Below are 21,655 nucleotides of genomic sequence, written 5' to 3'. Positions count from 1 at the left end.
TGTTTTCCAGGAATCTTGAATTTTGTCCACAGGTTCCCTGATTTTTCGAAGAATCTGATAAATCCAGTTACTATGTTTTTAAAATAAATGAAATTAAATTGTCAAAACAATTTTTAATTAATTCAGAATTTTGCCAGAAATTTTATAAATCCGGTGACTATGTTTTTTTTAAATAAATCTAATTAAAATGTCTAGTGTCCACTGGTTTCTTGATCCGGTTTATTTAGAACAGTTTCTTATTGGCCATTTGGCCACATTTCTGATTCTGATTTTAAATAAATTCATATTTTTTACAGGAATCTTATAAATCCAGTAACTATGTTTTAAAACAAATTTAATTATAATGTCAAAGAAATTTTAAATAAATTTAAAATAGAACAGGAATCTTATAAATCCAGTAATTTTTTTAAATAAATTTAATTAAAATGTCAAGTGTCATCTGGTTTCCTTATCCGGATAATTCAGAACAGGTTCCTATTTGCCACATTAATAAATCTGATTTTAAATAAATTCAGATTCATTTTAAGGAATCCTGAAAATTTCTTAGCTAAATATTTGACAATATTTTAACAACATTTAAAACAGGTTCCGGTTGGCCACTCGGCCAAATTTCTGATCTGATTTGTTTTCCAGGAATCTTGAATTTTGTCCACTGGTTCCCTGATCCGGAATATATAAACAGGGTCCGGTTGGCCATTTGGCTACATGTCTGAATCTAATTTTGATAAAATTTAGATTAATTTAAAAAAAATTAAACTTATTTTTTTTTTAATTTTAAATAAAATTGTCAAGTGTCCACTGGTTTCATGATCCGGAACATTTAGAACAGATTCCCGATGGCCACATTTCTGATTCTGGCTATAAATAAATTCAGATTTTTTTTCAAGGAATTTTGAAATTCTGGTAACTAAAACAACTTTTTAATAAATTCAATGAAAATGTCATGTGACCACTGTTTCCCGGATCCGGGACAGTCAGAACAGGTTCCCATTGGCCCCTTGGCCATATTTTGGGATTCTGAAAGTATAGAGTAGCAAAAAATGCTTCAACACCACATTTGTTTTTCTAAATTGTCTGGCACATAGGAATTTTGAAAAAAAAAACTGCTTAAATGTTTTCTAGTTTCCGGATCCGGATTGGCCAGAACCGGTTCTCAATGGCCACATTTTCGATAAAACACCTTCGGATATGCTTGGACAAACCATTTTTTGAGTTTGTATTGATTGTTTGAAGCAATAGTATGTTTTTTTTTCGCATAAAGAGCAACAAATTTCAAAATTTAGAAGATTTCGCACAATTTTGGCCAATAATCCGGATTTCCACCGGAACCGGTTACGGGAACCGACCAATGGGACCATATTTTGGGTTTTTCTAACAATTTACCGTCTAATGACACCAGAAGCATCTAAAAAGACCTAATAGAACTTAAGTTACAGTGAAAACAATATAAAAAATATTTTTTCGACAGGGGGTGATTCATATGCAAAACTTCTGCATTGAATATCTCGAGCTAGGGTAACAATTAAGACATGGGCCAGGTTGCATTGTGTTCAGGAAGCCGATCCCTCGGGGAGTTTTTTGAATTGTCCTGCTAATCACAAAAAAAAAATTTTGTTACGCTGTGTAATCAATTCATCTGGAGTCTCGGGGCCATCGACCGCCTTGTTCATGGGTTGTGTGATGAAAGATTTTACGGCTCTTGATCCAAAACGGACGTTCATACTTGTATGTATTCCGGTATAAGATTTGGTTGATAGAGCAGAACCCCCCCAATCGTACATCACCGTACTACACGGCTCTCAGCTGTCCGTCGTGGTTTTAACAGCAGTCTCGAAATGGATGACTGGTTTGGTTCTCCATCTGCAACCTAATCAATACCTGGAGCAAACTCGAGAAACGACTCGACTTATGCTGCTGCCGGTGTCCCCTGTTATCTGTCTGATGAAGAGTGGTTCAGCACTCAACAGCAGCAAGCTTCTCACGGATAATCTTTTTTCTCCCTTTCCAAATACAAACAGTATGCAGAAGACGAAACGGTCCGCAACGAACAACATATCTCGTACATGTGTGTGAGAAGGGACACAAACACAAACAAGAGAATGAAGAAAAACGTCGTGTGTCAGCAGAAAATCACCCAACAGTACGTAGTGGAGGTGGTTTGGTTGTGACACGTGGACGGACGTCGTGATACACGAGATGACAGTGCTTATATGTAGAGCAGGGAGCTGATAGATGTTTGCAGGAGCTTTTAGATTTGCCTGATCATCAATAAAGCTCGTAATTTGTAGCTGTTTAGGATTGGCAATGTAGTACGCTTGGGTAGATGAGGATTATAGTTGTTGATAATGTCTTTTTATATTGATCACAGCCAAATTATCTTGACAATTTACGTTACCTGATTTTTGTTTTACTCTTTATCACTTTTTTAAAACTTTAACTTTGAGATGCTTACACCAAAATTGGGTAGAATGATGGTACCGTTTACGGTCTCAGAGAATACAGTTCGAAATGGCCGAGAGAATTATCCCGGGCAGTCGCTAATAACAAAATCCATAGCATTTCAATAACAAACACTGTTAAAATAACAGAATGTTATGGAATCTTCTTGGAAAATCAACTGCCCACCATTGAAAAAACGGCCAATATCCACTTTTGGCAAAAACGAGATATTAGCACCAGGTGGTAGAGGATGTTCCAACGCATCTTCTGGAACTTAAATTTTCTGAAAAAGTGTTTAGACTTGGCTGCCGATGCGAAAAATCAAACGGCTTATATACCATTCTTAAGGGAAATTGCTTTGAAGCGCGTTTTTCTCGGAATACTTGATTTGGCATAGTAGCCGAATTTTCAAGTTTAATAACAGTTTATGTTATCATAACGAAATTGTATTGTTATCGTTCTGTTATTGATTTAAAGCCAAAACAACTTAGGAATAACATTTGTTGTTATGGAAGAATATCTTAAACTGTTATTGGGATGGTCGGATTAGTTGTTATTGTACGATCAGTTCCTAGCTGGACTTGGTCGTTGGAAACTACCGTCGGCTCAATGACCGACGAAATAGGCGGCGGGCATAAAAATGTCAAAACCTCTCCCCCTCCCCCCCCCTCCCCCTCACTTCGTTTCACCATCCAGCTGCAGCTTTGTTGACAAACCGGAGCACGCGGTCGCATGATGGTGGCATCGAGCCAGAATTAGGGGTGATCAGGTGATTAAAAATGAAACTTTTCAAAAAATAAAAATTTCTAAAAATTTTCAGACTGAATAAATAAATTGCGAGCAATTATTAACAATTATTCCTGATGTCGGAGAAGTGATTAAAATCAAAGTTTTAATCCATAATTTTTCAATAAATTGAACTTTTTCAATACAATTGGGAACCCCTAGGTCTATCCACGACCGTTTCCAATGACCGTGAGAAGATGCCAGAAAATTCAGCTACCAGCTAAATCCACAATAAAATAACAAACAAAAAATATAAATAACAACAATTTGTTCGAAGAATAACTTAAAATGTTATTATTCTGTTATTACAATAACAATCCAATAACAAAAAATGCTCGGGATGCCCTCGAGTTCATTTCCAGTTCACTCGTCTAAAACTGTGTCTAAAACAGTGATCCAAATCGCAAAATGGAGTGAGAATTGGATTTTATGAAAAATAGTGCTGTTTTTTCAGCTTAGGTGTTTTTGGAAGAGAATATCTGAAAATCAAACTTTTCACAGGGATGGAATAATCGCAAAGAAAAAAATCATTTTCGCTTGCGAACTTTCTTCACCAGCGAGAGTGAGAGGAGACAAATCACACAAAAGAAAATTTCTCTCGAATTTCTCCAAGAAAATCAATCAACTGATGATTTTTTGTGAATTTCCTTGTCAGCACCACTATAACATATTTATTTCACTTTGTTTACACACATTGCCCATGTACAAAATTCGACAGGTCATAATTTTCTTTTGATGATGAGTATTCCATCAAACTGTCAATTTGTTTTTATAAAAATATAAAAATATTTTTATCTTTTTGAAAATAAACCGGTCATGTCATGGGACTGGTTTAACGAGGCTTCACCAACATTTTAAGCCGATATGATGAAGTAGCACTGAAAACTGATTTAAAAAAAAGTTTGAATATTTGCTCATACCAACCCTTGTCATTTTTGCCGATTTACATGTATGCAATCCCCTAAGGTAAGTAAGAAAATGAAAATCAAAAACACAAATATCTCGAAAAAAAAAATTCAATAAGATTGTTGGCAGTTTGCATTTGGGTAAGCGATTGTTCACGCTTTTTGCCTTTCTTACTAAAGAAAGGTATAGGTTTTACTTTAAGGCTGGACGTCATTTCCATCTTCGTAATTATGTCGATTCAGCATGAATTTTAATCGGAAAAAAAAATCACACTGCATCGATTTTCGACGCTCTATCGATTCACCTTGACAGAACTCGTCTATCTCCAATCCTCGAATTTTGAGAAAATAAATTCCGTGGAGGTCGAGTGATGTTCGTATGTGTTAAAATTTTGCAAAATTTTGTGTTGCATCGTTCTCAGCTCCCATATATCCGATTTCGATTCTTCTGAATGCAGAAGAAAGCTAGTGTGCTGAACCTGGGCGAGTTGCCGCGCAAATTTCGAAATATCCATCTGTTTTCGGATGCGGCCAGACTTTTCAACAAAATACACAGTTTTCAAATGAAAATATGGTCAAATTTTTTCATTTTCATATCTTTTATTTATCTCAAAAATTGCATTTTTTGAGCCCTACAACCTCCCAAATTTTCATCCAGATGCATAATATGGTTCTGGAGTTAAAGCCGTTTGATTAACCTACCATAAGAAAAAAAATCCCTAAAAAAAGGTAAAAGCCCACCTGGTGACCTTCGCCAAAATTTTTCATTTCTGATTTTATTCGAAATTTCTTCCTACATTCATAGTACAGACCATATGTGAGCATCTGAAACAAATTCGACATCGATCGGCAATCCCGATCAATTTTTAGAACGATTTAATTTTTGCCTTTCTTACTAAAGAAAGGTATAGGTTTTACTTTAAGGCTGGACGTCATTTCCATCTTCGTAATTATGTCAATTCAGCATGAATTTTAATCGGAAAAATCGTCAAAAAATCACACTGCATCGATTTTCGACGCTTCGTCGCCAAGTCGACAAGTTGTCAAGTTGAGCTTCAAACACTGGCGCGAGAATGCTGGCGCATCTATTTTGTGGCTCGACTTATACTCGTTTTGTAGTAGCTTGTCTACCGATGTTTCCTACAACGTGTAAGATATCGTAGCTTTTCGGTTTCTTTTGCCCTGTCCGTTTTTGCATAACTGTCCAATGTTTATGCAAAAACTTTTGTAAGATAGGACATTCATCTGGCTACAATCAATTTGTTTCCCGTGCGCTCCTAAAATCGCTTATATGTAGACTTCATTTTCGTAAGTTTATTTAACAGGGTTCATTGGATTCCAATTGGAGCTTTCTAAGCTTTTCATCGTTTATATCGTTTTCAAAGTTTTCAATGCTGGCGACGCAAATGGCTTTCTACCTAAGGTTCTCGCGATTGAGTGTGTAGTTATGCGGATGTTAAAAATAGCTATCTCTGACTCTGTCACTTTCGTAGAAGCTGAATGGCTAGCTTCCCAGCACCGTCCGGCACACGCGGTTCACTTGTACCTCGGTTTTGCTTGGCTTCATCGTTTATATCGTTTTCAAAGTTTTCAATGCTGGCGACGCAAATGGCTTTCTACCTAAGGTTCTCGCGATTGAGTGTGTAGTTATGCGGTTGTTAAAAATAGCTATCTCTGACTCTGTCACTTTCGTAGAAGCTGAATGGCTAGCTTCCCAGCACCGTCCGGCACACGCGGTTCACTTGTACCTCGGTTTTGCTTGGCTTGGTGCGCTGGAACGATGAATCAAAATATTGCGCGTATTCCCGTAAAAGACACGCGGCATACCGCGCTGTCAAATCCCATACTACGCGTTTTGTTTTTGTTGATCTTCTTCTTCGAATTGCATGGCATTGTTGCCGGGTATGTTTTTTATTGCACCAAAAGTTCAAAAAATCGCTGGCAACAGTGTCTGCGGCACATTCTGAAATGCCGCGCGGCGTGTACCTTTGAAAGAGACGGACAATTCCAAAACACAAAAGGGCTCGTACCGAAGCTAAAAAACCAAAACCGTTGTCACTGGCGCATGGGAAGCTTGCTATGATCGCGTTTGTCATAAACGCTTGTTTGATTACAAACTTACAAACATATTGTACGATTGAAAATATTCATTCGGTGAAAATTGCGTTTTTTATTTCTTTTGAAAATCAATCATATCATTGCTTTCATCATAAGACTTTCTTTTGAGCTGACGTTATAAATTAACAAAGTCGATGTTATGAATTGAAAAAAGTTCTACCATTGTTATATTCTTTAGTAAGAAAGGCTCTATCTCACCCCAGGTAGGATTAAATCGGGTTTTTGTATGGACAATTGCTCTGATGCTTTCGATTAAATTAGGTGTATAAGGTGAAGATTGTGAGATAAAATTTTGATATTTTCAACAAAACTGCAAGGTTTGGCATACCCAATAAATTTCTAGAAGTAACAAAGATTCCCATTTTCTTTACTGTCAAAAGTGATGAATGTACATATGAGTCACTTATGCAATCATGAGCTGTTTAGAATTTGGAATAATTTACTTTTTTACTGCAATGTATCACAACCCTGGCAACGCTAGAGCCAGCAACAACACGGTGTTCGACGCTCTTCAAGTTTTCCGATTCTAACGTCGCGAGTTACGTGATTATCCGCGAATCTGCCTCCCCGAGATGCCGAAGTCCGGCCGGGGCCGTGGCAGCTCGAGTGCGGTCTCGAAAAATCCGCGAAGTTCTTCTGCCGGCCGAGTGCAAAAAGGTGGTAAACAAACCATTGCCAATTCCGCCGCCATCACGAAAACGAGCGACAGTGTCATCGACAAAAACCTCCTGCACCCGGAATACCGGCCACGTGGGATCTCCCCACGTGGATTCTCTCCACGTAGCCCCGTGAGAACACGTGGGAGAGTCGCCGCCGGTTCCAGCCAGGTGAATGTGCCGAAACCCGACGGCAATAAATCAACGGGTGGAATTTCTATTAGTAACCCGTACGAGCCCCTCAGCGGGGAAGAGGAAGAAGACGGCGAAACAAGCAGTGACGACGACGACAACAGCAACACTCCTGAGTTAAACACGAAGGAGAAGAACAAAACACGTTCGCAAGAACGGAGGCCGCCGCCTATCTATTGTCTGGGCCATCTCGCAGACGATATTGACGAGCTCCTCGAGGGCCAACAATACTCGCTTAAGCTAGGCAAGACCGCAGTGCAAGTCATCACACTCTGCAAAAAAAGTTTTGGCGATGTGATTGCGACGCTCAAAGCAAATGGCATTAGGCACTACACCTTTAGCCACGCTGAGGACGTCCCCGTAAAAATTGTCCTTGGCGGGTATATGGATCGGCCTATTTCGCAGCTGGTGGAACACCTCGAAAATGCGAAAGTACGTCCGCGGGAGATAAAGGTGCTCTCGCGCAAGACTACAGAGACAGGTACGCACACACTGTACTTGTTGTACTTCAACCGCGGCACCGTCAAGATACAGGACCTGCGGCGGATTAAAACGTTGGATGGGTTTTGGGTAAACTGGCGGTTCTACTCGAAACACCCGACTGACGCAGCGCAATGTCACCGTTGCCAGAAGTACGGCCACGGCTCGCGACACTGCAACCTCCCGCCACGTTGCGTGAAATGCGGTGGCACACACCTTTCTGAGGTGTGTTCACTGCCACGGAAGGCGGATTTGGGGGACGACGCAGCCCAAACTAAGCCGCGCATCAAGTGCGCCAACTGCGAAGGTAATCATACCAGCAATTACCGTGGATGCAGCGCACGGAAAGCATACATCGAGGATCAGGAAAAGAGGAAGAAGAAACCAGCAGCGTCCCGTTCTACTCACCGTAGTACGAGCACAACCGTTCCGGCAGCTGGGCAGCGTACGGTTCCGTCGATCAATTCAGCGTCTCCACCTGGCTGGGGACGTTCTTTTGCCAGCGTCGTTGCCGGTAGCGGCGATTCGGCGCAGCAAGAAATAACTGGCGAAGATCTGTTCACCCTGCCAGAGTTCTTTACTCTCGCGGGAGAGATGCTGACGCGGTTCAAGGCCTGCCGTAACAAGGCGGAACAATTCATGGCGCTAGGCGAATTAATGATCAAGTACATCTATACTCGATAAATGTTAACTGTGATCTAGTTGTAAGCTTTTCTCCCCTATCCCTTTTCCTTAGTAATTCTAGTAAGTTTTTTTTTAAATTTTTCTTACTTTTTGTTAAGCCCATAGTCAAAACAATAATTTCTCCAACATGGATTAGTGTAACACACAGCTGAAAGGAACTCCAAAACTCTGTTTTGTACACAAATTGAACTTATTGTAATCTGTTTATTCAAAAATAAAAACTAAATTGAATTGAAATACTGCAATGTAAAATTGTTTTTATCAGTTTTAAAACAAACAATTTTATGCAAAGCAGATGCAAGGTAATACTCGTCAAATTTGTTACACAGTGAATTATGACGTTAATTCCGTTACGAACATAACATTTACTCAACTGCAGTGCGTTCATTTGAAAACCAAACATGTCCGTTTCCTTTTTCAAGAGCGAGTATCTCATTTGACAGAAACTGTAGAAAAATCCCCATCCAATAGACAAAATCCCCGAACAGAGGCCATGGCAGAATCTACTGCGTGTTGCGTTTCTCGCAAGGAACTTTTGCAAAGACAACATCGCCACCGGTCCATGTCCCAGCCCGGGGACTCCCCGGGTATTTACGTAGGCGTTGATGGAGCCAATTTCTCCAAAACAAGTAACTGCTGCGCGCTGTCGCATGGTGATGGTGTTGTGCTCTTTTGGCGCAATTGAATATTAGATGGTAGTAAAAGTAATGTCAGATTTGAAAATTTTGATTGGTTTAAATTTGATTTTTACAGTCAAGACTCACCAAAATTTATAATTCGATTTCAACCATCCGATAACCAAAACTTTGGATAATCTAAGGTTAGGATTCAACACTGATTGATTGATATAAAATGAAAAACATTATGCAAACAAATATGCATTAAATGAGCTAAGAGATCATTACACTAATGGAGAGAAGAACAACGTGGTCCTGCTACTTTCAGTGGTCGTTGTCTCTCACAGCGAATAAACAACTTCTTTATCATCGCGTGGACACACACTTCTGAAGCTCCTGTAGTGAGATGTACAAAATGTTGCAAAGAACTGGGTATCCAGTAGGGTGCCCAGAAAAAATGACCCCCTGCTCCACAAGCGGAAAAATGTTTATTGGGTTATTTTAAGTATCTGTGTAAATTTTGAGCGAAAATGGATGAGATTAACCCATTGATACCCGAGCCTAAAGTTGGCGAAAAAACAAAATTTCATACAAAAATGACTTTTTTAAATCGCTAATAACTTTTCAGGGTAAAATTTTACAGCTTTGGTATGTTCTACAAAGTTGTAGAGCATTAAATTTTCAATAAGAATCTCACTTTTGGGAATATTTGGAAGGAAGTAGCGCACCGCGCAGACCAAACCGTGGAAACTAGGGTTTTCCATACATTTTTTCGATTTTTTCCATACAAACTTCACCTCCGAGTATCAACGGGTAAATGATACCCGATTTTGCTCATTTTTGACCCAGAGTCCTAAAATAGCTAAAGGAACAATATTCAGCTTGTGGAGCGACGTTTTGAGAAAAAGTCCCATATTCTGGGCACCCTAGTCTCCAGTGACAAGTCTGCATTTACACAGTTAAAAATAATTACCCATCTTATTAAGTCGTAATTTTTCACGAAATTCACTTTACTTATTTTTTTACTTTTAATGAGATTTTTAGTCAGAACTGATTTGAACATTTTTCACCGTGCAAATTTATCTCCCAAGATGACTCACGTGTGAACGAACACCGAGCCGGGTCGGGGATCCACAGACGATGAAGTGCCGCAACTGTCTGCGACCCGGTGAGCGGCGATAACGATGTGGGATTGAGGCGAATAAAACTTAATTACTTTCAAGCTCGTTGGCATCACTCTCGCTTTCATAAGGTTTTACACTGTTTTGTTTGTGTTTCAGACATTTTAGAGAATATTTGAAACTTATTCGAAAAAAGTTGTAACTTTTACCTCAAATTTTATAAAAAACGACATTTTCAAGTAGACACAAAAACGAGTAATAATCTAAGAAACTTTTTCACAAGTTTGCTGCTTGACGTCAAAATGAAACTAAACACTCTGCTGAAATTTGATGATTTAGATGATGTCTGCAGGGGTAAAATGGACAAATTGCATTGCAGAAATTTGTATAAAAAAATGGGGGTTCTAATAACAAAAAATGTGACATTTAAAAAATCTTTGAGTGTTGCTCATTTTACCCTAAATGCCATTAAAGGCATAAATGACGATGTCCAAATTAAGAAGAATGCGAATGAGCAATATTTACAACCCGATAAGGCCAGCCATCAAAATCTAGAACACTCTTTCTTATCAGGGTGGAGTCTCATTCTATTTCATTGAAATGAGTCTCTATTAAAGAATTTCACAAAAATATGTACAAGGAGCAACTTGTTAATGGTGCACATCAACCAGAGCTTTTGCACCAAGATTTTTGTTACAGACATCATAGTACCTTGATAAATTCAAATTTGTTATTCATTCCCTAAACTACTGTCGACCAAATAATTTACAACAAAGTTTGACTATTTTTACAGGATTGGGTCCGCAAGATTGACAATGTTGGAATTAGTAGATAACAACTTCCTTGGTTGCTGTTTTAGCTTTTCAAAATGAGCACATGATTAATTTTTTTCTTAGAGTCATTCGTCAATTTGCATAGCTCAGAAGTAAAAGAAGAGCCACCAAAGCCGCATTTAAAAATTTAAAGCCTGGTTTTCTTCCTCAAAATTCCTCGCAAATTCCATAATTTTTCGCCATGTCTCATTGATGACTGCTCATCCCTAATTTTTTTTTTTAATTTTTTGTTTCTTTAAAGCACGAACAGTACTTAAGGGGTTACATACATGTGAATCGGAAAAAAATTCAGAGGTTGTTTTGTGCACACACTTAAACATAGCTATTTGAAGCTAGCATTTAAAAAAAAAACGGGTGCCACGATATTTCAACACTGTTTTGACCAAATCGGCTCAAAATTTTGGTGAAGACTCGTTAAACCGGTCCCATGTGCATGACGAAGGCCGATTTTCAAAAAGTTCATTTGAAAAAAAGATAAAAATAATTTTAAGTTTTTCATATAAAAAAGCGCCAGATTTTGATTTTTGTATTTTTAAAAAATACAAAATTTCAAAATTGGGCTCCGTCGTGCACACGGGATATGTCTTGCGAGTCTTCACCCAAAATTTCAGCCAATTTGGTCCATCCCATTTCGAGATATCGTGGCACCCGTAAATCAACTCGGTGTTCAGAGAAAAACGCTTACAGAATTTGACAGTTCGCTTTGCGCCTGGCAAAATTTTAAGCTTAAATGGTCTCTTACTCTGTTTAATCATGGAATATCTTCATGAAACTTTCAGGAGTTATTGAAAATCATCTTTTGAGCGGATTTAATAAATTTTCTGCATAATGATTTTTTTTATTTTCTGCATGTATGTAACCCCTTAAAGATGTGAGCCAAAGAGATAAATCAAATATATGGCAAGGCGATTACGATGTTTTCAACACGATTTATTCTTCTTTCTGTGATAATAATTTATTTTTGTGTCAAGTTTACTTTCGATAGTATGTTCATTATTTCAAGCAGCATATGTAAGCAGTGCCATTGAAAGTTTTGGAAAAAATACTGAGCTGAATAAATAAATTATTGTTTTGTATTAAGGCCGATGCAAATATTTTTTGAAGTTTATGTCCCTCGACTCTGACCAAAGTCGAGGGGGGGGGGGCAAAAAAATAAAAAAAGTATAAAAATTGAAATTACGAGCCATGGTTTCAACATTTTAATGAAAAAAGTGTTTTAATAGTAGTTTATGCAACAAGTTGCAAAAAGAGAATTTTTTCAGCACGAGTCGTACATTTATCCAACGAGGTTCACCGAGTTGGATAAATACGAAGAGTGCTGAAAAAATCAAGTTTTGCAACGAGTTCCATACAACATTTTTTGCAATTCCGAAAAACACCCATTGAGTGAAATTTTAAGTCAAATTTTCATGTATTTTGTCAATAAATCGTTTAAATCAAATTTTTTTTGAAAAGTGTTACTTTTCGAAACAAGTGCTGAAAAGTTCAACTTTTCAGCACCCATTTCAGTGCTGAAAAGTAGAACTTTTCAGCATTTATTTTGAAAAGTGTTGCTATTCGATTCTGTTATTTTTGGTACAGAAAAGTAGGCTATTTCGTCGTTCAAGAATGACAGGAAAAGTAAGTAGTTTCACGACGGAATTGCAAAAAATGCATTATACACCTGTCCAGTTGTTTTGCCATCATTAGTTTCCAAAATATCTAAGTATTGACAAAAAAAATATTTTTTGCGAAATTTTTTTTTTGCGGTGCTGTGCATTGGAATTTCATAAAAATTCAAAACATTTTTAAACAAGCCCAAACATGCTAAATATGATTATCAATGCAGAAAAATGCATTTTAGATTGCATTTTGAAGTTTTTTGGAAAAATATTTTTTTTGCCCCCTGATTTTTCAGACCAATTTTGAGGGGGGGGGCGACAAAAACTTTGAAAAATAACGGCCTAATTATTTTTGCAAAAAAACTTTTTCTAAATTTAGAATTATTAATTCCTTGATTACAATTGTTGAAAAAATTGTGTAAGTTCTTCCATTCTTTCAAAATAATTTATTGTTGATTCTGTTTTTGTGAGTTTTTGCATTCTTTATATCATTAGTTCTTTAAATTGTTTTTTTTTAAATTCAAGCATATCTATTTTTTTCAAATCAAATTAATCTTGTTCTCAGTTCTTTTTTTGTGAATTGTTGAGTTCTAAGAATAGTTGTTTGAGAAAAAATCAGAACAATTAATATATTTTTAAGAATTTTGATTCAAACAAAATAATTTATTCTTGTTTAAGTAATATTTTTGCACACGAAACAAGATATCACGACAAAGTACTAATGATTATCACAATTTCACAAGTTCCATATCAACTTCCTCTTAAAACAAAATTTCTTTATCAGTACTTTAAACCCAAACAAATATTTATTCAAACAAAACTCACTCTTTTCAGCACCGTCCCACCTGGTAGTCAAGTCCACCTACAACAACAACTGAACTGAACTTGCTCACTCTTGGGCTCATTGCTCTCTTGTCCTATTCTTCGTATGAGCGCAGTGAGTGTCATTGATGGAGCTGATGGGGCGCACTAAATAAAAGCCTCAAATCCATCCCAACCTGCTGTCAGTGTCAATTAATTTCTCGAGCAGGGCGCAAGAAGGAAAAAGAAGAAGTGTATCAGGGGGCAGCCAGGAGATCAGTTTTGTACCATTTTTTTTTGGTTCTCAATTAATAGTCCCTTAGGAGGAGTCCTTTCTTATTTGTGGACGAAATGAAGCAACAAACCGTTTTTGTTCTTTTGGCACTGCTGTTGGTGTCGGCGAGCTGTGCCGATGCGTTGGTGTATGTTTATGTAAGTAAAATAAAGTGTTGAAATTAATAATATTCAATCAAATCAGTTAAGACATAGATCTACTTACTACACAATCATCCTTAATGCTGTAAAGTTGAGTTTTTATCAGTCATGAACTAACCTGGAAGAAAAAAAAAGAAAATAATTAGTATCATTATTTTATTTATAAAAAGAAGTGAGAGTTCAGATCATAAATGCAATGGGCAGTAGTGGCGATTCAATGATAATTTTTATAATATAATTTTAAAACTTATCATGCCAAAATGAAAAGTTTAACATTCTTCAGCATTTCTTTCGTCCACATTTATTTGATAAAGTAATGAACGAGGCATCCAATTTATCAATGTTTTGAAATTATGTGAAATTGTTGTAAGGCCGTTGCACAGATTTTCAAAGTTCCGAAAAACCAGGGGGCATTTTGCTTTGCAAAAAAAATAAAATTCCAAAGAAGTTAGAAGCTCAAATAACTGTAAAATTAACTTTTTTGCGTTGATAATCAAATTTATAATTTTTGGAATCGTTTCAAAATATTTTGGGCAAAAAAAATTCTTCGGTGCTTAGATTTTTTTTAATCTAATCTAATCTAATCTAATCTAATCTAATCTAATCAAACCCTAGCGCAGCCAATCTTTCGAAGGATCCTGGAGAGTGCCTTAGGTTAGATGACGCCTAGAACTCTTCTGCGCCATTGCATTAGAATGCATTGAAACATCACAAGCGTTAAAGCGGCCAGGCCTACTGCGTAAAGTTTATCGCAGAGACATGATTCGTTGAAGTGGGTTGAGTTTGAGCACGGAGTGTTTCCATTTCATTAGGGCACAAAACTTTTGTAAACAAGAGTGTATCCCTCTCACACCTTATGCTAACTGTCATTTGAGTGAAAGGGATACACTATTTTTTACAAAAGTTTTGTGCCCTTTTGAAATGTTAGGCTCCAATTCTGAATCTACAGGGGAGGAAGAAGCGTGCGGACACACCACCATACGTTGAGAGCACCCTGCTAAGAAGGTTTGGTACTCCGGGACCCTCTGGGATGGGACATAGTAATTCCACGAACGCCCTGTAGGGTAGGGTAGTCATCAATGAGACACTTTTGGTTTTCAACTTTCAACGATTTTTCTAATTTTTTTATCAGCGTGTTTTAATGCGCTTTTTGTTGCATTTTCTTTCTTTTAATGTGTTCTAATATTGACCAAAATATGAGATCGATCCGACATCTACAGCCAGAGTTATTCAACTGTCTCATTGTAGACGCACTTGGCAGGAACAATGAGACAGCTGGGGAACAATGAGACACTCTACGAAAATCAACATTTTTCTAGTAAAACATCATGTTTTTGTATTGTTCCATTGCAGGTGACTTGCCTTGAACATTTCAGGGCAATTTTGTCAACATGAAACTTTTATTAACAAAAGTTACACTAAAAAGTATTTAAATTTTGTAAAATCCATATATTAATACCAAATAACTTTGTATTTTTGGTTAAATGAAGTTTAAACTCTATAAATATGCCAAAAATCACTTTTAATTCATGTTTTGAAAGATTTCCATCGATTTTGAAAAGTTTATCGAAGAAAAATCAATGTGTCTCATTGTTACCCATGGGCTGAAATGAGTGGGGAACAATGAGACAGCCCTGGATTCTGGGTATATTCAAAATTTTGGCCAAATCTAATGAAAGGACATTGTAGCCCAACTCAATCCCTATGGAACGTCGAAAGAAATTTGAAGAAATATTAGTTTTGGTGTAAATGGCAGCCTACGAGCGAAAAAGTATTTTTTGTCCATAATTTACTTTTACACCCCAGAATCAAACATTTATGAATAACTTTTTAAAGGAGCGTCCATAACCAAAGCCACTAATATGGCAGACGTGTATCCAGTAGACACACCTTTCCCCCAAATATGAGCCTGATTGGTTGAAACTACGACTTGTGAGAGCCATTTTATCATTGTTCCCCGTGTCTCATTGATGACTACTCTACCCTACTCTCTTGCCGTGGTTATAGCGCCACAACTCGCTCTCTGTAACAGTATTCCTAATTCCAGTCCAAGCTCACCAAGTCGTCATGGCCTAGTGGATAGCATTTTTACCTACCCAGCTTATAGCGACTTTTTGATATTTATCATTTCAAATTTCTGTGTTCTTAACTTTCTCGTTGCTAGCGGATGGGAATCGAACCCAGAACCATTCGCTCACAGAGCGAACACCGTAACCAGTCAGCCACGGCCGCTCCCCCGTCGGTTCTTATATTTTTTTAACTAACAAAACTAGACTGGTGAAAAATGCGCTCTAAAACACTTTTTTCATTGAAATGTTGAAAGCATGGCTTGTAATTTCAATTTATTTTTTTTGTAATTGTCTGCTCTACAATTTGTAGAACATTGTTTCACTCTAAAAATAACCTTGTGAATATACAAAAATGACGAAATTTTAAAATTAAAGATGTCATTCGAAATGAAAAAATAACCCTTTTGGGTTATTGCAGATTCGAAAAGTAAATGAAATATAAAATTACATGTTCCAGTTTTTTTTACAGTTGAGTAATAAAAAATGGCAGAATTTTAGACTATTTTTTCTTAATTTTCGATGAAAAAATTGTTTTTTTTTTCGAAATTTTGAGTATGCCATCAAATCGATCGTCCAATTTTACATAAAAGTTTTTTTGACACCAAATTTCCAAACCATCACCATTTCAATTATTGAAAATCACGTCTTTTTTCGAATGTTCAAAAATGAAAAAAATGGAAAAATAGAGCTCGGATTCGTGATTAGGGACAAAAGTTACCCTTTAGGACAAAGTTTCACGCAAATCAATGAGGAGTCGAGGCAACTTTTTCCGATTTCCTGTGAGTTGGCAGAAAATGACCCATACAATTTTTTTAAATTTTATCTATAGAAAAAAATAAATTTATTACATTTTGATTATTTTAAATCTTATTACATTGTGTAAGTTTTTTGAAAACTTTTTCTTACTCTTGTTTATGCATTATTCAATAGTAACAAATGATCTAAAACGAATTATGACGCAACACACAGCTGAACTAAACACAAATACTCTGTTAGGTACATAAAAAGAAAAAAAAAATAATATTATTATTCACCAATAAAACCGAACTGAATTGAATGAAATCATATTGTATTTAAAAACTATTGTTAACAAATTTACGATAAAATTGGAACACATACCAAGAAGGGACACTTATGCTGATAAAAAAGTCCATGAAACAATAAATTATAAGAAAACTTTTTTTCAGTATTATAACTGAAATCGTTTGTTGAGCAATTTGTGATAATCAAAATTAGTCTTTTCTTTTATTGTTAACATATTCCCACTCCTCAGACCCAATGTTACCCATGTTGACAGTACTTGACAAATATATCAGTTAAAAACCCATTTGATATCAATTCAATCCCTCAACATCACACATCTCAATCACACTTGAAAAAGAAAAAAAAAACCTGAAATCTCATCAAATATAAACTCTCCCTCCCCCCAATAGGCAAAAACCTGCTCCACATGCCGGTCCCTGGGAGCAAGGAACTGCGGATATGGCGCCCTGGGCTCGAAAAAATACGTTTCCTGCGACGGTGCGGTGAGTATTATGATGATTACATTTGATGGAGTGTGTGTGTTTGTGAGTGTGGTGGTGCTGCTGGTTATCAAAGAGGATAATAATCCCCACCCCCTCAGCCCCCACCCACCGGGGGTGAAAAACGGGTTCCTACCAAACCATGTCACCAAACGTGTGAACCAAATCAAAGCGAACGGTTGATTGCTTTCATCACATGGGATTTCACATGGAGAAATATAAATATATTTTTCTTTTCGCTCTCTCTTCAACATTATCCTTCCACAGACGGCGATAAGAAACTGTGACGACTGCAGGAGACGGTTTGGGACGTGCCAGGATCGTTACATTACCGAGTGCTTCATTGGGTGAAAAGCTGCACGAGAGCTCAGCGAAGATTTTCTAGGAACCGACCTGGATGTGATATCAAGATAGCACTTAGTTTGTAGAATGATGGACGATTCCACTTTGGACGATGAACAAATAAAGAAAATTATGTATTTTTGATAGTAAAGATCGATCCAAAAAAATCAACTTTCAAACGCTCTTTATCCTTAGCAAAAAGCTCACGTTTCAAATTGAACCCACCTTAATTTGCGTTCCTTGGGGCTGCAGCCTGACAGAAGCTTTTCCCTGGAGCAGCTTCAACAAGTCACCCCCACATTATGCTACACTGTATTGTATTGTGTTCGCGACGCCATTGTTTCATGGGCTAATGTTTGGACTACGGTGAAGCTTTTGAATGCCGTTATAATACGTGCCATTTAGCTTTTGTGGAATAATACAGGCTCGGCGCGGTATCGAGCAAGTGTTTGCACATTGTGTGCATACAGAAATGGAGCCTGCCATTATTTCCAGCAGCAAATTGTGTGGCGTCATTTCCGACGGATTTAACACGTTTTATTGATGGCTTCGCCAAGTCGTAGTACCTGTAGCGTGCAGTTTGTAGCGAAAGTCATTTGTTTGAAATCAATGGGGCAGGAAAACTTGTTGAAACGGTGCTTGGAGAAAATTTATAAAGTCATTAAATATTTAATAGTCCTTTCCTTCATTTTCAGCACGAATGGCATGTTAAACGAAAAATGTTTCTTCAATTGCGATAAGCTTCATTGTAGATTCCACGGAACGGAAAGACCGTCCCTCAATCACGTTGTCTCAAAATTAAAATTTGATTCAAATTGACATTTTAGATAGCTTTCTTGTGCAAATGTTTAAAGTCGTTACGTCTTCTGTGGAAGCCCTCCATCGCGTGCTTTGCCTAAGTGACCATTGAAACAGTACAAGAAAAACATTCCCCCACTCCTCCTCACCTGGCAACCCTTCGCGAACCGGCGGGCTTTCGTGTTTCAGGAGGGTAAACTTATGAGTGTGTGTGCGGTAAAAGTAATGAACATAACAACCAGACGTTTAGCCACTTCCGTCCCCTTTCTCACCTTAGCCCAGCCCCGGCCACGTGGTGCGTGGTGGAGCTTTCACAGCAGGCCATTTTTATTTCCAACTTTTTTTTTTCTCTGTACTCAGACACGCACCGAAGTACACTGGATGGTTGAGTGAAATACTTTTTTTTTAGCTTCAGTCCCTTCCGTTGTTTCCGTCGAGCGTTTTCCGGTTCGTTATCTGTGGCTGGTCACTGGCCACCACTTCATGCTGTGGTAACCTACTTCCGTTTACACGAGTGGATAAGACAAGTCATTCTTTGATTTTAAATGCTCCTTTGAATCATATTAAAACTTAAACGTATTCATGTGAGTTGGTGCCACCAACTTCGTTATGTGTAAAAAAAATGTAAAAATAGTTACAACTGATATTTATCATATTCACACTATTAAATAAATCATTTTCCTAAAGATACTAAATCCATTCAATTTGAAATAATATCAATCACTCATGGATGAATATTTAAATCGTCTAGAAATAAAAATTCGATATATTTGATACCCACTAGCGACATTCCAAAAGCTTAACAAAGGGACAAATCGATTGTTATGCAGTGGTGAAATGGATATGTTGCCCTCCCCCTCACACAAAAACCGGAAATATGTTATGGTGTCGGTCTGTCGATGACAAAGAGCTTGAAGTGTAGTACTTTTGTTTTTTTTTTATTCAACTTTGTTTAAAAGATCAAATAATTGACTCGGTTTTTGTTTGTTCAAAACAACTCAAATGAGTAATATGAGGCAAAATTCAAATTTTTAGGCCCTATGGCAACTTATGATATTATTTTCAACATCAGAAGCGGCAGATCCTTGCGTCACTTTGGAATTCAATTTTCAATGTTTTTTTGCATTTTTTTGCACCAATATTTTATTTTGTTCTATTTATTTGGTTGGTTGGATATTTCTAATAAATTGTATAATATAACTTACTAAGTTTATATGCTTTTTTTTATTAAATGCAAATAAATATGAGGTAACATTTATTACAAGTTAGATTTTTTAATAAATTTCTCATAAACTAGTCTACCGCTCTAATCTAATCCGTCCACATGTAAAAACAGCAAGCCTAGAAAAACGCAAGACAAATTTGTCCCGCCCATAAGGCTACGTGTTAGGTTTTTACGAAAAAGTGAAATTTTCTTCTGTTTTCTGGAATAAACTAACAAACATTTACTCAAAATTGACGAAATTACAAATGGGACGGACTAGATTTGAGCGGCAGAGTTTTGTTTATAAAAAAATTGATTAAAATTGCATTTTTTTCAAAAGTTTGGACATCTTATATTGATTTTGTTTAACTGAAAATGACTATAAATTTAGAGATTTTTTCGAATTTTGTTTCTAGAACACATAAAATGTATAATCAAAAAATAATAAAAAATCTACTTTTATCAAAATGATTACAAGTTTTTTTTTCCATTTTTTTTTCACAATAAATAGCATTCTTGCCAAAATTAGCTTTTTTCAATAATTTGGCTGCACTGGTAAATTGATTTTTTTCTCTTTTTGATTTTTAAATTATATAAAAAAAAAAATATTATGAAAACGCGTTTTTGTGTTATTCGATTTTTTTGCTCCAAGTGAAACAAACAAAACAATTTTTTATAGTTATTTGGGGCGAATCGGGACAGCAAGTTTTCGAGCACTTAGAAGCTTGAAATTAGGAAATTGATGCACTATGTTTTATTAACTTGTCTCTGTTCTATCCGAACAAATAAAAAATATTCAAATATTGTGCAGTAACAAAGCAACAGCTCTCCCAATTCGCCCGATGTGTCCCGATTTGCCCCAAATAACGGTAATTTTTTTTACGAATTTTCCTATCCTTTACCTAACGCTTTGCCGAATACACAAAATCAATCAAAATTGTCGTTCTCAAGATAAGGATTCTAGAAAAATTGGATGAGCAATTCCAGCCCAAAACAGGAATTTTTTAGGTACTTTTTTCTCGACCCTCTCCGATTTCAACGAAACTTTGTTGTCATGTTATCCTACGCTTATATAAGCCATTTTTGTGTATATGGAGCCAGTTTCACTCGTTAAAGACAATTGAGAAGAGCGTAAGTGTTTTAAATATTTTTGTATTTCGTAATTTAAATATGGCTGTATCTCGAAGCCGTTGCATCGTATCAAAAAGTGGTCAAAGACAAACTTGTAGGAAATTTGACGGGCTTTCCGAAAAAAATACACTCCACTTTTATGAGATTTTATGATTTTTAAGTTTAAAAAAGTCACATTTGAAGGGGAGCCCACGATTATTTATCGTTCAAAATTTTTGTGAAAATAGCCAAAGATGTTAAAAAAGACTCACGAAAACTGCAGGATGGAGTCACCTAAAAAAATACAAAAATCATTTACTGAAACTGTATTTTTCAAAAGTGCTATAAACATCAAAATTTTTAAAAACCGAACGCGTTTGTCTTTGACCACATTTCAATTGGATGTATGGGCTTACAGATAAAAGCTAATTACTTTGCCCATAACTGAAGACAGAATATATTTTCAGTGTAGTATAGTAACATGGATAGTAAATTAGCTTAAATCATCAAAAAACGAGTTATTTTGAAAAGTGGTCAAAGACAATCTTATGGGAAATTGGACGAGCTTTCCGGTAAAAATATTTTCGAGACTGAAAAATCAAGTCTGTCATATAGAAATTGCCAAAAACCATCAACAAATTTTTCAACGTTTTTATTTTTAAAACCGCTGTATCTTCACAAGGATTGGACTTAGGACAATGGTCAATATAGAGACTTTTATGTAAAATTGACTGGAGAATTGAGTCTCGTGTTCGGTTTTTGAAAATTTAGATGTTTAGAGTCTTTTTGTAACATCTAAGGCTATTTTCACAAAAATGTTGAACGAAAAAAATCGTGGGCTCACCTTCAAATATGACTTTTAAACTTAAAAATCAAAAAGCTCATAAAAGTGGAGTGTTTTTTTCTTTCAGTGTATTTATTCGGAAAGCCCGTCAAATTTC

General features: G+C 36.5%; 2 protein-coding genes across 2 annotated transcripts in view; one reads left to right on the top strand and one right to left on the bottom strand.

Moving 5' to 3' along the window:
* The window catches only part of LOC128092807 (probable G-protein coupled receptor CG31760), a 315,033-nt gene that overhangs the window by 125,270 nt on the left and 168,108 nt on the right, over positions 1-21,655 (bottom strand). The window lies entirely within an intron of this gene.
* Positions 13,439-18,290, top strand: LOC120430623 (uncharacterized). The gene is made up of 3 exons (XM_039595717.2): positions 13,439-13,665; positions 17,171-17,263; positions 17,528-18,290. Exons 1-3 carry the CDS (start codon positions 13,585-13,587, stop codon positions 17,609-17,611), a joined length of 258 nt encoding a protein of 85 aa, XP_039451651.1. The 5' UTR covers positions 13,439-13,584; the 3' UTR covers positions 17,612-18,290.

This window comes from Culex pipiens, chromosome 2 (genome assembly GCF_016801865.2).
Source record: "Culex pipiens pallens isolate TS chromosome 2, TS_CPP_V2, whole genome shotgun sequence".
NCBI lineage: Eukaryota > Metazoa > Arthropoda > Insecta > Diptera > Culicidae > Culex > Culex pipiens.
Note: the sequence above shows the minus strand (reverse complement) of the source record. Positions and strands in the feature narration are given on the sequence as shown.

Bases quoted from the DNA above. Each gene is read 5' to 3' on its own strand.
- LOC120430623 (XM_039595717.2), top strand. From the start codon at position 13,585: ATGAAGCAACAAACCGTTTTTGTTCTTTTGGCACTGCTGTTGGTGTCG. The intron at 13,666-17,170 runs GTAAGTAAAATA...TCCCCCCAATAG, and splicing joins ATGCGTTGGTGTATGTTTAT to GCAAAAACCTGCTCCACATG. The intron at 17,264-17,527 runs GTGAGTATTATG...ATCCTTCCACAG, and splicing joins ACGTTTCCTGCGACGGTGCG to ACGGCGATAAGAAACTGTGA.